General features: G+C 34.8%; 1 protein-coding gene across 7 annotated transcripts in view; it reads left to right on the plus strand.

Moving 5' to 3' along the window:
- The window catches only part of NLGN1 (neuroligin 1), a 394,750-nt gene extending 381,421 nt beyond the window's left edge, over window positions 1-13,329 (plus strand). For 5 of the 7 annotated variants that reach the window (XM_042798898.1, XM_033006418.2, XM_033006417.2 and 2 more), the window contains 3 exons: window positions 4,026-4,238; window positions 8,838-9,627; window positions 10,657-13,329. In XM_042798898.1, coding sequence (XP_042654832.1) covers window positions 4,026-4,238; window positions 8,838-9,627; window positions 10,657-11,479 — 1,826 coding nt within the window. In that variant the 3' untranslated portion in view covers window positions 11,480-13,329. The remainder of the gene's footprint in view (window positions 1-4,025; window positions 4,239-8,837; window positions 9,628-10,656) is intronic. The other 2 variants (XM_033006419.2, XM_033006421.2) reach the window with 1 other exon arrangement.
- The last annotated feature ends 1,691 nt before the right edge of the window (window positions 13,330-15,020 follow it).

The following is a 15,020-nucleotide window of genomic DNA, read 5'->3' on the forward strand; positions in this document are numbered from 1 at the left end:
ATTGTGGCACACTCTGCCTATTTGTCTAACGGACATGTAACAGAGAAATGGTCCAAATGAGGTTAATAAATCTCTTTCTTAAACTCACAAAAGACCACATCCTCACTTCCATAATTCTATTAGAGTTTGCTCCTTTGGAGGAGATAAAAGAAGAGATAACCTCTCCATTCAGAATATAAAACAGCAATTGTTCAGCTGATGATTGGAGTATTTCCAGTAGAAGGACTTAATTATGGAACAAAATTAGCTCAATCTGACCTTTTTGGAGAATAATGCAAAAATAAGTTTTTTTGCAAATGTCTTCCTGGAATAACTAAAATAAGGAATAATTTACTTCACTTTTTTTTTTTTACAGGAGAAAATGGTGGAAGTATATGATAGCAGCATTCTTGGTGAGATGAAAATCCAAGGATAATCATAAGACAGCACTTGGAGAAAGGGATAATATATTTTAATAGACTAGCTGATTCAGTTTAAAAACAGATAAGCTTTCAGGCACACAAGTCCTGCAATAGCAGGTTCCCCTTTGTGTCTCAAAATTGTTAGCTTAATATCTAGATAGCGTAATGATCATGTCATAGAAATGCATAGAAATGTATGGTATCTATATTAATTTCATACTGAAAGCTCCTCTTGGGATAAAGACAAAACCTATTGTTGCAATCTCTAAGTGATAAATAGGAATATGTACTTGCACCCACAGACCTACAGATGGAGTATGATGCTGTGTGTTAAAGCATTTTTCTATGGGTGTTTATTTAGATGAGTTTGTATGTACTGAGGCACTCCTCACTGGAAAAAAAACCACCCCAAACTGGAAGGAAAAACCTCATCTGTTTTATCAGTCCTATCTCTGATTTCATGACATTCTGAATGCTTCTAAGCCATGCTGATACTACTGCATACAAGAAAAAAGGCATGAACAGGTGGTGATATTAACAGGCTTCTTATGGTACTGAAAAATTAGATAGAAATGTTTCATGTCATGAAAATCAACATCAATAATCATCCATCTTGTGTAGATATGGAAGTCAGCCAATGTGGTTCTTGCTGAGGAGGCGTGAGATATTTCTTTTGCATCGGAGCTGTTGCTCTGGACACAAGTCATAATTCGTCTAATATAGATGAATGAGGAGAATATTACTAATACTTCCTTTTTTTTTTTTTTTTTTTTTTTTTTTTTTTTTTTTTTTTTAAATAAACTGAAAGCTCCCTCTTCTGGCACATTTCCTGAACTGAATGCAAGGTTCCTGATGTCTACTTTTAGCAACAGGAGACATTTCCTCTTTTGCTCTCTTTTTAAGATCCTTTTCGCAAAGATTCTTTAAAAGTAGTATATTTATAGTTTCCCAAGGATTTCCCATTTCCCCGTCAAGCTCCAGGGCTTGATGTGAACTCATTTAACAGCAGGAGTTTGCCCTAAGGCTTTACCTAAAATTTAATCTTTTGCTTTTCCAGGTAAAGACTTACTTGCTTCCCACTTTGCTGCATATTATACAGAGTACAGAAAACAACTTTTTCAGAAAGTTTGAGTGTTATCATTTGTTTTACTTCAGGGCAATCACTGCATCTCAGTGATAAACCCACCACCTATTTTCCTAATAAATTCCTTGGAATCACTTTGAGAAATATACAGGATCCTTTTGAACCAATGATGCAGCTCTGCTGAGAGCAGATCCAGGCTCAGGGAAAGGCAAAGAAGTGAGGATGGACTTTTGTAGGGCACAATTTTGGTAAATGCTGTAATTACTCTCATCTCATTTCTGCCTGTGTTTCAAGATCTCTCAAATCAGTGCAGTCACTTACGTGCTTAATATGATGAACTAATTTGTCACTGGTTTTCCAGTCATATGCAAAGGAAGAGGAAGACTTTCCCAGCATGTGCAGCCACAGGATCCTGTAGTTCCCATAAATTCCTACATTTTAATTTTGTTGCAGTCACTGGTACCATCCCTCAACTTCAAGCAGACTGACAAAGGCAGTGAGACTGGTTGGGAAGATTTCATTAGATTTGCTATCATATATTCAAAGACATCATCTCTCTGCGTTCTTAAAAAACTATTTATGGGGGACAACATTTTACTGGAGTGTGAAGACAGGAATGAATGCTTCTGTGCAGGAAGGATTATACAAGTGCCATCCTCTCACATAGGCATGCCCACTAGTCACTCTGGCTACACAAAAGAAAATGAGAGTGAAGCAGAGAAAAATAACATCATATTAATCTCACTGTAATCCTTACTGTAATAGTAAAATTATAATTAATTAATTATATTTTTTACTTCCTTCTTGGGCTTTCCCTGAATATCAGGGTGTTATTTTCGTCTTTGGTAGTAATGCTACTTTGCTTTTTTATGCAGTTAAGTAGTAAATGTGGCAGGTTTTAGTTGTAGAATAGTGGTTATTTTAAAGTCTAGTATCAGAGTACTACAGCTACGGTGAATGAAGTATGCCCATTAGACTTGCTACATTAGATCTGGAAGTGGGAGAATTGCTGGCCTGGCACCTTATGCCACTTTCCTGTTCCCTCTCCATGGTAACAAAAATCAGGATTGACCTACACAAACAAAGCTGCTCGCCCTAAACAGAGCATAGCTCAACTACGGAGGCAGTGAGGCCAATTAGCTTTCGTGCAGTTTACAGCAAAGAAGGTCTGTTAGTATAATTGTCTACACATACAACAGAATACCAAATATAAGCTTGCCATTTGAAGTCAAATCAGTGTAATAATAAAGTAACAAATGACATGTTCATTATATACACAAATATAGGTACACACATGCACCTATCTGTATTCGTGTTGAATCCTTACTTTATATATGTATACACACACATGTCTTTCTTCTTAGAAATGTCTCAAAAGCTGCTTTTATTGTCATAATGAAAGAGTGGGACTCCTTTGAGAGCCATTTGTCTGAAAAACTACTGTAAACTTCTTTTGAGTAGGCTGTCTGCACTCAAGACAGTTAAATCAGTAGAACTTTGACGAGTCTAGAAGACCTACTAATATCTAATTAATGTGGAAATAATTGTTGTAAGGGTTGCATTTCTCTACAAAGCATGTACTGAAAAACAGTTACACTGTCGATTTAGTGAGCATTAAATCATTTTGATATGCAAATGGAGGTGTTGGGCTACTTCATAATGCTCGTATTATTTAAACATTTGTTTATTAAGCTGAGAAAATTGGAAATGCCTTGGAATCCAAAAGCAAAGCAGTGTCTTTTATCAACAGAGGCTTTCTGCAAAGTTTTTATTGTCCACCTTTTGGAGTCAGTGGGCTCTAATGACTAGAGTAACAGCAATACTAAACACAAGGGCACTGCTGGGAGTAAAGCATGAAGCAGTTGTTCCTGCACCTGACAGGTTCCATTGTTTTTCTTCCAATATGACTAAAAGGAAGTAATTCTTTTTGATGTTAGGGGTCATGGAAACAGCTTAAATTGTCCTTATCCATTTAATGTAGATTCAATTAACTCAGGTTAATGACTATGGGATGGAGCCCAGGGATCTGAGAGCTGCTCGCATAATTCAACTTGGCTTGTCCTGTGACATAAACTGCATTTTTGGGGGGAGAAAAATGGAAAAGATAGTGTGTTGCCAGGACACAACCAAGAACAGTCTACAGAGAAGCATAACTGTTGCGTCTCAGGCATGTGCAAAGCTCATCTAAGTACAGAAGTGCAGTTCACAGTTGACCAAATCACTTATAAATAAACTTAGTACAATCAACACAAAGTCTTTGAGAGTAGTATGCTGTGACCTGTTAAAACTTAGATGAGTCTTTTTCCTAGGGTATATCTTCATCTTCTCTTCATTAATATATCATGGTCAAAAGAGCGAATACTAAATAATTTATTTCAGGAAAACTACAAAATTGCAAATTGTTGTCCAGTGAACATAGAAAATCATGTATTTGCATAATATTTAATGGTATATACTTTTGAAATCTTACTTAGAAGATTGCAAAAGGATTACTCAGAAGAGCACTTGCTAATCATTTATTTTTTCATTTACATTTACAGGATTTTTGAGCACTGGGGACCAAGCAGCAAAAGGAAACTATGGCCTCCTTGATCTAATTCAAGCTTTGCGATGGACTAGTGAAAATATTGGGTTCTTTGGTGGTGACCCATTAAGAATAACTGTTTTTGGATCTGGTGCAGGCGGTTCATGCGTCAATCTGTTGACTTTATCCCATTATTCTGAAGGTAACCGTTGGAGCAATTCAACCAAAGGTATTATGCAGGTTGCAAATTTTGACAATTTTGGTGTCTGCATGCCACCGCCATTAGTACTATGTGATGCTCTGTATATTCTCTTTGTTCCTATGAACTGTTGAGTTCAGCTCAGTATTAAGCAAACTTTTTAAAGGCTGTATAAGCCACCTTCTCACTCAGCTCTCCTCTGCATGTTTAAATTTTGGGTCACTTTCTTCTTTTTCTTATGGAGCTTTGTAGAAACACTTTATAGCAGACTGCTGAACAGCATTTTCTCAGTGCATCGTTTTTGTCTCTTTCCTTTCCTACCTAAGGGTGTCCTTTTTGAAAAACCAGTCAGTCATGCTCACAGTAGATGAGGTCATCCATATTCAGACAGTCATGAAAGGCATATTTAGTTTCTCATGAGGAGCAGAATTTAAATAAAACTAAAATGACACAGTTTCTCTTTTCAGGCTAACAACTGAAATGCTTAAAACTATTATTTTGTGTGAAGGAAACAAGTACCTAGTTCAGAAATCTTTTGTCTGAAACTGCATGAACTTCACTTGCTGTCATCTAATAAAAGAATGGTTGAATGTTTTGCATGCATGATCCAAAATTGTCAAAGCATCCAAGTTGCAAATAGATTTTCTTCTATATGTTTTTTCCTATTCCATAACTAACACGTTTTCTCTCTAGTTGAGGCAGACATCAGGAAACTAAAAACATGCTGTTTGAGGCACCCAGTTTTTTTTCTTATGATTTTTGCACCACAATTCCACACAGTTTCTCTCATTTGCATGGCTATTGCTTATTGATCACGTTACTTTTTTTCTCACTGTTTTCTCACATTTTTATCTGTATTGTTTAGTTTTACCAGGGACACCACACTGTGCCCTGTACGTATAATCTTCCACTAATTTATACTGCTGTATCTCCATGGGGGCCTAATTGGCCAGTCATAAAAAAAAATAATTCCACTGGCATTAAATGATCTGCATTTACCCAAAGTCACGATGCAGAGCCCACTGAGGTCAAGAGAAGTGATAGATTCTTTAGATCAAGTTTTTACACTATTTAAATGAGAGAAAAATGTAGACAAGAAAAGACTAGTGGAAAATAAGCTGTGGTTTAAATTTTAGTCTATTTCCTCAATTTGATTTTTAATGTAATCTTTTTTCCCATAACTACCTTAGTTAAATAGGACATATTTAGAAACTGGCCTGTAAGAACAAGATGTAAGCATTACCTCATTACACTCTAATCTGAGGGCCACACTGAACCATCTTTTTTTCATCAGAACTCACAAAAATAACTTTTGTCATAGAGGAGTTGAATGAGGAGACTTGTTTTTTCCTCCCCTAACTTGATATTAATCTTGAATTTCTTGATATAACATGACATTAATGTGAAATGCCACATTTACAATATCTGAACAGTCTTGTGTTGCCTCTTATCATCAAATTTTACCCTGTCATATTATAACACATGGCCAGAATTCTGCCAGGAGCAGAATTTGTTTGGGGAAACTGATGTAGTAATTTGCCAGCGTAGCAAATCAAAAGATTCAGGAAGGGAATGGAAAGGGCTTATGGATGTATACGTAAAATCCCATTGTAAAAGTAAATTTTTGATGATTTCTTTATTTATTGCTTGATTTACTGAAATTTAGAATGAGAACAATGTGCCACTCCCCCATGTATGTTATCTTTCATTTGGGGATGGTTAGACCCGCCATTAAAGGGGAAAAAAAAAAAAAAAAAAAGTATTGAAATAAAATTTGTGCAGCTTCAAATAAGAACAGTTATTTCAAGTTTTCAAACATTTTCAAATATCTTAACATTTTCAAAAAAACTTTTGTTTCACATTATTAACCAGTCTCTTTCACAAGCTGTAAATTCAGATGCTCTCTTTGCTTCCTTCATTTCCCTTTGAAAAGATCCCTTGGTAGCTGAGAGGAAGCATTCAGCCAATTCAAGATGGTGCTGTTCACAGCAGTCCATCTGCAACTGGGCAGAACAGCACCTATCTTTAGAAAATGCTCTGAAAATGTAGATGAGTATATGCAAATTATTATTATTTGCTTTGGTGAGACTTTGAATAGGAGTCACAAAATTATATGGTCCATTGAACGTTTAAGTATTTCCATCAGTCTGAAGCCCATAAGATATAATAATCATATACATTAGCAGATAAAAATGTAGTTTTCCATCCTGTGTGGTACCAATGTCTGCCAGGATTATGTGGCAGAATTAAAATATTTTTTCATGCTGTTGTTCATTTTTCACCAAATGGTTTGAGAGGAAAAATATTTCTGTAAGCATTCTTCAGTAGAAGGAGGGATGTTTAGTTTAATTTCCTAAGATAACTTTATGGCCAGAGGACTTGACCACTTCTACTTAATCCAATATTTAATGTTTATGTAGCACTTAGCAAGCCATAGTGTTTATATCAGCGTTTTCTTAATACGTAGCTTACACTTTCTGTCCTTGTTCAGAGATGTTTAATAAAGTAATAAAAATGGATTTACACAATATGCAAAAAAGAAACATTATGAACTATCATGAAATGCATCTTTGTAAAAATTCAGTTTTGTCATTTAGTTACATTTATTACAATGCCTGGATCCTCTGCGGTAATTCTACTGACTTTGAGTTGATTTATACTAGCTCAATATCTGACCTTGTAAACATGCAAATATATTTTTACCTGTTTTATAGCTCAAGTTCTTTCATATTTTTTACTCATATCTTACAAGGAAATAATATCTTGGATATGACTTCTCATAAATTTAAGGAGAGGCTTGAGTTTACATATTTCAGTCCCTACACCTATCTGATTTTAAGACTCTTGGTCTGGACCTAATACAGTGTAGAATGATTTTAAATTCCTCAGAAGCTTGTAAAATGTTCCCTGCCAGCAAATGATTCCAACTAACTTCTGAGTATACAGGGTCTGGTACTGCAACAGAGGCTGTAAAGGCATGTTTCTGACTTGATTTAGAGGCTATGGAAGTTTTTTATCAATAGAAATATGTTACTTATCAAAGTAAGAGACATCTTTCACATTGGAAGAAAATTCTGAGGTAAGCTGAGAACCTTAACTCTAGTTCCTTTAGTGGGAGTATCCTGCTATTCATCAAGCATTGGACCAAAGATACATCCTTAGCAAAATTAAGTGAGTGAGGCCAGATGTCACTTCCAGTCCCTGAACAACTTTAGCAAAGTCAGTGGAATTACTCCAGGTGCCTATCAGTGTAAGTAAAACCAAATTTTGACCCATATATCTTAAATCAGCATAGCTTATGTATGCTATGGACCATTTTGTATTACCCACAGTGAGCTATAGGAGGTAGGTATGGTCCAGTATAAAATATTTTCCAGTAATTAGTGCAAAAGATATTTTTCTTTCTTTTGTCTGAAATTAACTGGAGGAACTTCCATGAAAATTCAAAAATCCCAGAAAGGTCACAGTTACCTAAATATAGTATAAGTTTCTGACATTACAGATGAGCATTATCTTGCACAAGGTTCGGACTCAAAATCTCTTTCAGAACCCAAACTACCCACCTCAAAGGAAGCAGGAAAAGACAAAGAAAGCCCCAAGACAAAGAGAGCACAAGAAGTATTGGAACAAGGGTGGAGTTTTGATTGCATTAAAGTCAATAGCAAAAATATTGGATTGATTCATTGACTACAAGGTGGTAAGGCTTTCATCCATAATACGCTTGAAAATGCTTACAGAAGGGAGAGGAAAAAGTCAATTTAAACATATTTTGTTATTTATATGAGTAGAATTCCTGGTCCAGAGTGCTCATTAAATCAGCATAAATTCAAATTAATTGCACTGAAGACTTTGGGATTTGCTATAAGTTTATATGCAGTGCATACTCTCTCTCTCCCCTAAATGAATACTTGAACATATGTTTAAATATCTGTATTACAAAGCTAAATAATGTAAAATATATTATTACCTTTTTAATGTGTGATCACTATAAACCATCATTAAAAAAATGCCTTACAAGAAAGGATCTTGACTCTTAGACACTTATAAATTTAATAGCTGCCTAGTAGCTTCTCATCTATTACTCCAGAATATAAACTTTGCTATGATACACAATTCAAAACTGCACCTCTCAAACGAAGTTTAATCCCAAACAAAACATAAAAAAGCAGTACATTAGGTTCATTTAACACATAGTTCTATGCACACATGCTGCTGATGGCTTGAACAATATCCAGAAATTCATTCCATTTCAGAGACTTGTTGGCTTTTCCTCCAACTATAAATTGCTTTAACTTTAGGAATTTATTTCAAGCTAATAGTGTTACCCTATGTAAGGTAACACCACTTCTTTTTCTTCCTGAGTTTCTTTTGAAAATCTGTTCCTAAGATGGACTGCATTGAGGTAGAATCATTTGCTTCAATTTCTGCACATATTGCATTTATTTTGTATACATTGCCTGTAGGTACAATGGCAGTCAGATCTCACCATCTTGTGTATTTAAGTACTATTAAGATTCAGGTATCTCTTCTGTTAAAATTTTCTGTTGTTTCAAAGAACTCCTTTGAATCTTTCAAGTTTGTAGCTGTTTCAAGGTCACTTCAGTAGTTCTTAAATATTTCTCCCCACAGGACTTTTTCAAAGAGCAATAGCTCAAAGCGGAACAGCTCTCTCCAGCTGGGCAGTTAGTTTTCAGCCTGCAAAATATGCCAGGATGTTGGCTACAAAAGTTGGTTGCAACATGTCAGACACTGTAGAATTGGTAGAATGTCTACAGAAGAAGCCTTATAGAGAACTTGTTGACCAGGACATTCAACCAGCAAGATACCATATAGCCTTTGGACCAGTAATTGATGGCGATGTGATACCAGACGATCCTCAGATACTGATGGAGCAAGGAGAATTCCTCAATTATGACATCATGTTGGGAGTTAACCAAGGGGAAGGGTTAAAATTTGTTGAAAATATTGTGGATAGTGAAGATGGCATATCAGCTAGTGATTTTGACTTTGCAGTTTCTAATTTTGTTGATAACTTATATGGATACCCTGAAGGCAAAGATATATTGAGGGAAACTATTAAATTTATGTACACGGACTGGGCAGATCGACACAATCCTGAGACCAGAAGGAAAACACTGCTGGCTTTGTTTACTGATCACCAGTGGGTTGCACCAGCAGTGGCTACAGCAGATCTTCACTCAAATTTTGGATCACCTACATATTTCTATGCCTTCTACCATCATTGCCAGACAGATCAGGTACCGGCATGGGCAGATGCGGCCCATGGAGATGAGGTTCCTTATGTACTAGGAATCCCTATGATTGGTCCTACTGAGTTATTTCCGTGTAATTTCTCCAAAAATGACGTCATGCTAAGTGCGGTTGTGATGACGTACTGGACAAACTTCGCAAAAACTGGGTGAGTGCCAGATAATAAATAGTCTTGTATACAGACTCAGGATATAATGATGCAGTGCTTTCCCTTAATTATCTCCCTCGGGAGTGCCTATGTACTTGTAGGATGAATAAGAGATTAAGAATTGGGGTGGATATTTATGTTTATTGTAATGTCCATTGTAATGTCCCTCAGCTGACTTACACATTATAGCAAAAAGAGGGAAAAGATATCTTTGCAAACATTCTGTGTGAGGAAATTAAAAACAAAAAACCCAAAAAACAACTTTGCACGCAAAAATAATTAAGGTATCCCCAGGAAAGTGCAAAACTAAGCACTTAACGTATGTGTGTAGTTAAAAATGGTTACATTAGTAACTGACTTTACCCCAGCACTGATATTTTAATTCCATGAGACAGAAAATTACTTAAAAATTGCAACAAATATAATACAGTCTATTTTAATAATGTATTTTGTTTTAAATTTACACTTCTGACCATAAAATATGTGACTTTAAATTTCAAAAGTTTTGTCATTTTCATTAGTTTTTCTTTCACTGGGAATTCAAAGCACTTTTCTACCTTCAACCATTGGAGTCTAAGTCACTTGGTGTTATACAAAGTTATGCCCTGCCATGGTATTTCACCCCTGGAAGGCCACAGGTACAGCATACGAATTGAAATGCTGAGCTTTATGAGCTTTATGTTACTGAAAAAAAGAAAAGCAAAGCTTAATGTCCTCTTACATGGGTCTCTCATAGACATTTGTCCGCATTATCACACTCCTGGCAATCTGTCCTCAGCAGCAAAAGATTTTATTGTGAGAGATACTAGCATTTTGGGGAACTAGGAAAGTCGCTGAAGTCTATGTAAAAGAAGGGTTCATTTGCATAATGCTGTTTCTAATCAAGATTATTAAGGCCTCTAGTTTTAAGAAATAGCATTTTGCTTTGTCCAACGGCAGACTTAAACACTAAGTATAAAATCTTAATTATGTTAATTTTATAATTATTTTTGAAATACTTTATAACATTGGAGGTTTTTTTTTTTTTAGTGACCCAAATCAACCAGTGCCGCAAGATACAAAATTCATCCATACAAAACCAAATCGTTTTGAGGAAGTAGCATGGACCAGATATTCTCAGAAAGACCAACTGTATCTTCACATTGGATTAAAACCACGAGTTAAAGAACATTACAGGGCCAATAAAGTGAACCTTTGGTTGGAACTGGTACCTCATCTGCACAATCTTAACGACATTTCACAGTATACCTCTACCACAACTAAAGTGCCATCAACTGATAATACTTTCAGACCAACAAGGAAAAATTCTGTTTCTGTTACTTCAGCCTTTCCTACAGCCAAACAAGATGATCCCAAACAACAACCAAGCCCATTTTCAGTGGATCAAAGGGACTATTCAACAGAATTGAGTGTTACTATTGCAGTTGGTGCATCTTTGCTGTTCCTGAACATTTTGGCCTTTGCAGCATTGTACTACAAAAAAGACAAGCGGAGACATGATGTTCACAGGAGATGTAGCCCACAACGTACTACTACCAATGATCTTACCCATGCACAAGAAGAGGAGATAATGTCCCTCCAAATGAAGCACACTGACTTGGATCATGAATGTGAGTCCATCCATCCACATGAGGTGGTTCTTAGGACCGCCTGTCCCCCAGACTACACGCTAGCTATGAGAAGGTCTCCTGATGATATTCCCTTAATGACACCCAACACCATCACAATGATCCCCAACACTATACCAGGGATTCAACCCCTACACACATTCAATACATTTACCGGAGGACAGAACAATACTCTGCCCCATCCTCATCCCCACCCCCATTCACACTCAACAACCAGGGTATAGCCAGACAAGATGAAACAAACTTTATTTTTTGATGGATTACAGTAGGTGATATTACTGAAGATTACTTGGCTTTCAACCTACAAGACTCTTACTATTTAAATATGGAGGAATATTATGTGAATATACATATCAAGAACTTTTGGGGTTTTGAAAAAAATGAATTGTACATATATCAAATGAACTTAAGAAACAAACAAACAAAACAAACAAAAGAAAAAAACAAAAAACCCAACTGTTTGCAATTGCTCGAAGCAGTTGTCCTGAATGATACTTTTTCATTCACATTCAAGTATTAATTTTTTGAAGATTTAAGTTACATAATGGAATTAGGCATGTGCAACACAAACAGGAAAGAACTATGACTGAAAATTTTTAAAACCTATAAATATGCACAAGGGACACACTAATGGAATGTCAGATAATTTTCACCAATTTTTATTTGGACCTGTTTTCTTGTGTAGACCATATTTACATATTTGAATAAGTACACAATGCACCAATGCTGTTAAGGCCTTAGAAAGGGGCTCATGCTGAAATCTGCCAGTCAAAGAAGTTTTACAGCCTGGCAGGTACAACATTATCACATAAGTGCTGTCAGTATAAAAGTTGTGGGAATAAAGGAAACTGGATATTTTTAGCACGATGTGCATGATAATTTATATGCTTGGTGGCTGTGCTGCTGATTAAGCCGTAATTAAAATTCTTCTCATCCCATTGGAGTTTTTAATAGAAGCTTTCTCCATCAATTGGCACAACCTAAAGAAGTTTTTTAAAGGGGCAAAAGTAATTACAGTAAAATATTTCATGGTAGCTTCAGAAATAGAGGGAGTTGCAACAATTCTTAAAGGTATTTATGGCATTCTAGTTATACAGTGGTGAACCCTCATTGATATGAATCCCAGACAAAAAAATCTATATTATTAACGTTCTTTTTCCTTTCCACCTAAATAATTTCTAACTTTAACATAACTATAACTTTAACGGAGTCTCCTTTTATGAAGGATTTATAATTTACTGTGATTTAGTTACAATATATTTAGTTCAAATTAGTAAGGTAAAGTATGTCCAAAAATTTAATTGCAATGATATTTTGCAATATAAAAACGCCCCAATATTACCGCTCTGATTACACCTTTCAGTTTGTTCTTTAAACTCATGTTGCATGTTACAAAGTTTACTTATGATACTTTAATATAAAGTTAATTCCCTTTTTGCTATACATTAGCTTTGCCATTCAAATGAATTCTCTAGACCAGATGGCAACAGCATAGAAAAAGAGGGTATGTAAGAATGGGGAGAGAGTCAACAACTGGAATTTTTACAATCTGAATACTACGTATGTTTGTGTGATTTGAAATGAATGTTCTAAAATCACAAGAAATTTTTCATTCCCCTGTTGCTTTCCAGTAATTATATACCACAGTCCTTTCAAAATGTTTGTATATGTAATCAGATGTACATTTATATAAAAGAAATAATTGAGATGGACTTAAGAGCACATCCCTGATAAATACTTTCTCTCTTACCTGTACTATATTTCTATTAGACTAAAGTTATGTGATTTTTTTTTACATTTTTTCAAATTACTAGCAATTTTGATAGTTTGTAAGATAATGCGAAGAACTTTCTCTGACAAACTAACTGCAGTAACAGAAACATTTCTTTTCAGTTACTCTTTTTCAAGAATGAAAGCTTATTACACAGAAAAATTGTATACTACTTGATGGAAAATTACTTTGTACTTCTTGGCCATAATACTGGTCACTGAGTGAAATAAAGATAATCTGGATAACGAATATTATTCCAATGATAAGAGACCTGATCTTTGCTCATTAAAGAGCTAAAATGTTTATTGCTGTTTTGTCATTTTTTAATGAAGTAATGGTAACTGTCTCAAATAAAGAGTACTATCTTAAGACCAGTCTGGTTTTTGAAGACATGAACATGACTTCTACAACTAATACAACTGCATATTTATGGGCCAGTCCCACATACAACCATTTCTTACAGAAATACTGACATTGTGACTGTATGATGTCATAGTATTACACACAAATCTCCCCTAGTTTTCAGGAATAAGTTAAAAGTGCAAATATCAACACTAAAAAAAGCCAAGGAACGGGCCTAATTGAAATAAATCTGCAGTATTCCGTGACGGGAAAAAAATCACCTGGGTTTTTTTTTGGGTGATTGAACTTTCATAAATGATTGCTAGGAAGTTCAAAGCATGTTTGCTAACATCAAGCATAAATGCTAAAACTGAAGCTGAAAGAAAAATAAAGTATTCTAATTTCAATCATTTTATTTAGCTATTAAAAAAAAAAAAAAACAAAAAACAAAAAACCAACCAACTAAATCCATGTATTTAATTAGTGCTTGTTACAGTCCCCAGTTTTAAATTAAGCTCTTTTAGTAGAAGCATAAAAATTAGTCTTCAAAATCCAGGGCGGTCTGTGTGCAATTTCTGCCTGATGTGGTTGTGCTTTTAGACTGTGACCTGCCAATGTAAACCAATAAAAAGAATTGTCTGCCATCTGATAATTATTGTTTAATAGGAAGATTGTATTTTGCTATGTTGATGAAACAAAAGAAAAAAATACAAAAATATTGATGGCCATAAAACAAGATATTCATGAAATATGATTTTATGTGCTTTTCTTAACTTTATCAAAACCAAAATAACTTTCTACTATAGTTTATTTGTGGCCATATATCTATATATCTCTATATATACAGTATCTGGTAATTGTTTACTTTTATTAGTTACAAAATAAACGATTTAGGTAAACCAAGCATGACACTACACTTTATTTCTGTCAGCCAACAGTATTTAAAATGTGAAAGATGAAGGCAACAACACAAATTTTATCACTCCTGTTTAAAAAGAGAAAAAGTCCATTCCTGTGATGCAGATACTGTGAATGATACTTTAGTGGCTACTTTATGATCACATTACAGCAGCTGGCTTTCCAAAAGTAAGATGGTGTCCCATGTTTTAACACAACATTAAGAAAGATCAAGATATGGTATAAAGCTGAACAAAAAAAATATGTAGAAAATGGTTTTGGAATATCTTCATTATGCTTCATGGAATATAAGTTTTTTCTTTTTAAGATATTTATCTGTTTGATTTGTTTTCCACAGTAGCCTACAAGAAAGCAAAACTGAGTGTGATACTTAATTTCTTGTATCATCCTTGGACCAGATTTCCAAGAAAATTGGGATATTAGTCTTTGGAAGTTCAGTAAAAGTATTAAAAGCCTGCATTTATTGCTTTCACACTTTTGTAAATATGTTTGCAGACCTTTTTAAGAAAATGTATTCTACCATTTTGAAAAAAAAAAAAAAAAAACACAAACAAAAAACAAACAGTGGAATCATTGTCTCATTTATCTATTAAAATTACAGGCAATATAATGTGCTGTGCTGACATTTCTAGGAGAAATAAAGCAGATAAAAACGCATTTTGCTCAATGGTATCTCAGTTGGTTATACATGGTATTCTCCACCCACAGAAGACTTGAAAGGGATGAATGAACTA

This window comes from Tyto alba, unplaced genomic scaffold (genome assembly GCF_018691265.1).
Source record: "Tyto alba isolate M040663 unplaced genomic scaffold, T.alba_DEE_v4.0 Super-Scaffold_10, whole genome shotgun sequence".
Classification (NCBI taxonomy): Eukaryota; Metazoa; Chordata; class Aves; order Strigiformes; family Tytonidae; genus Tyto; species Tyto alba.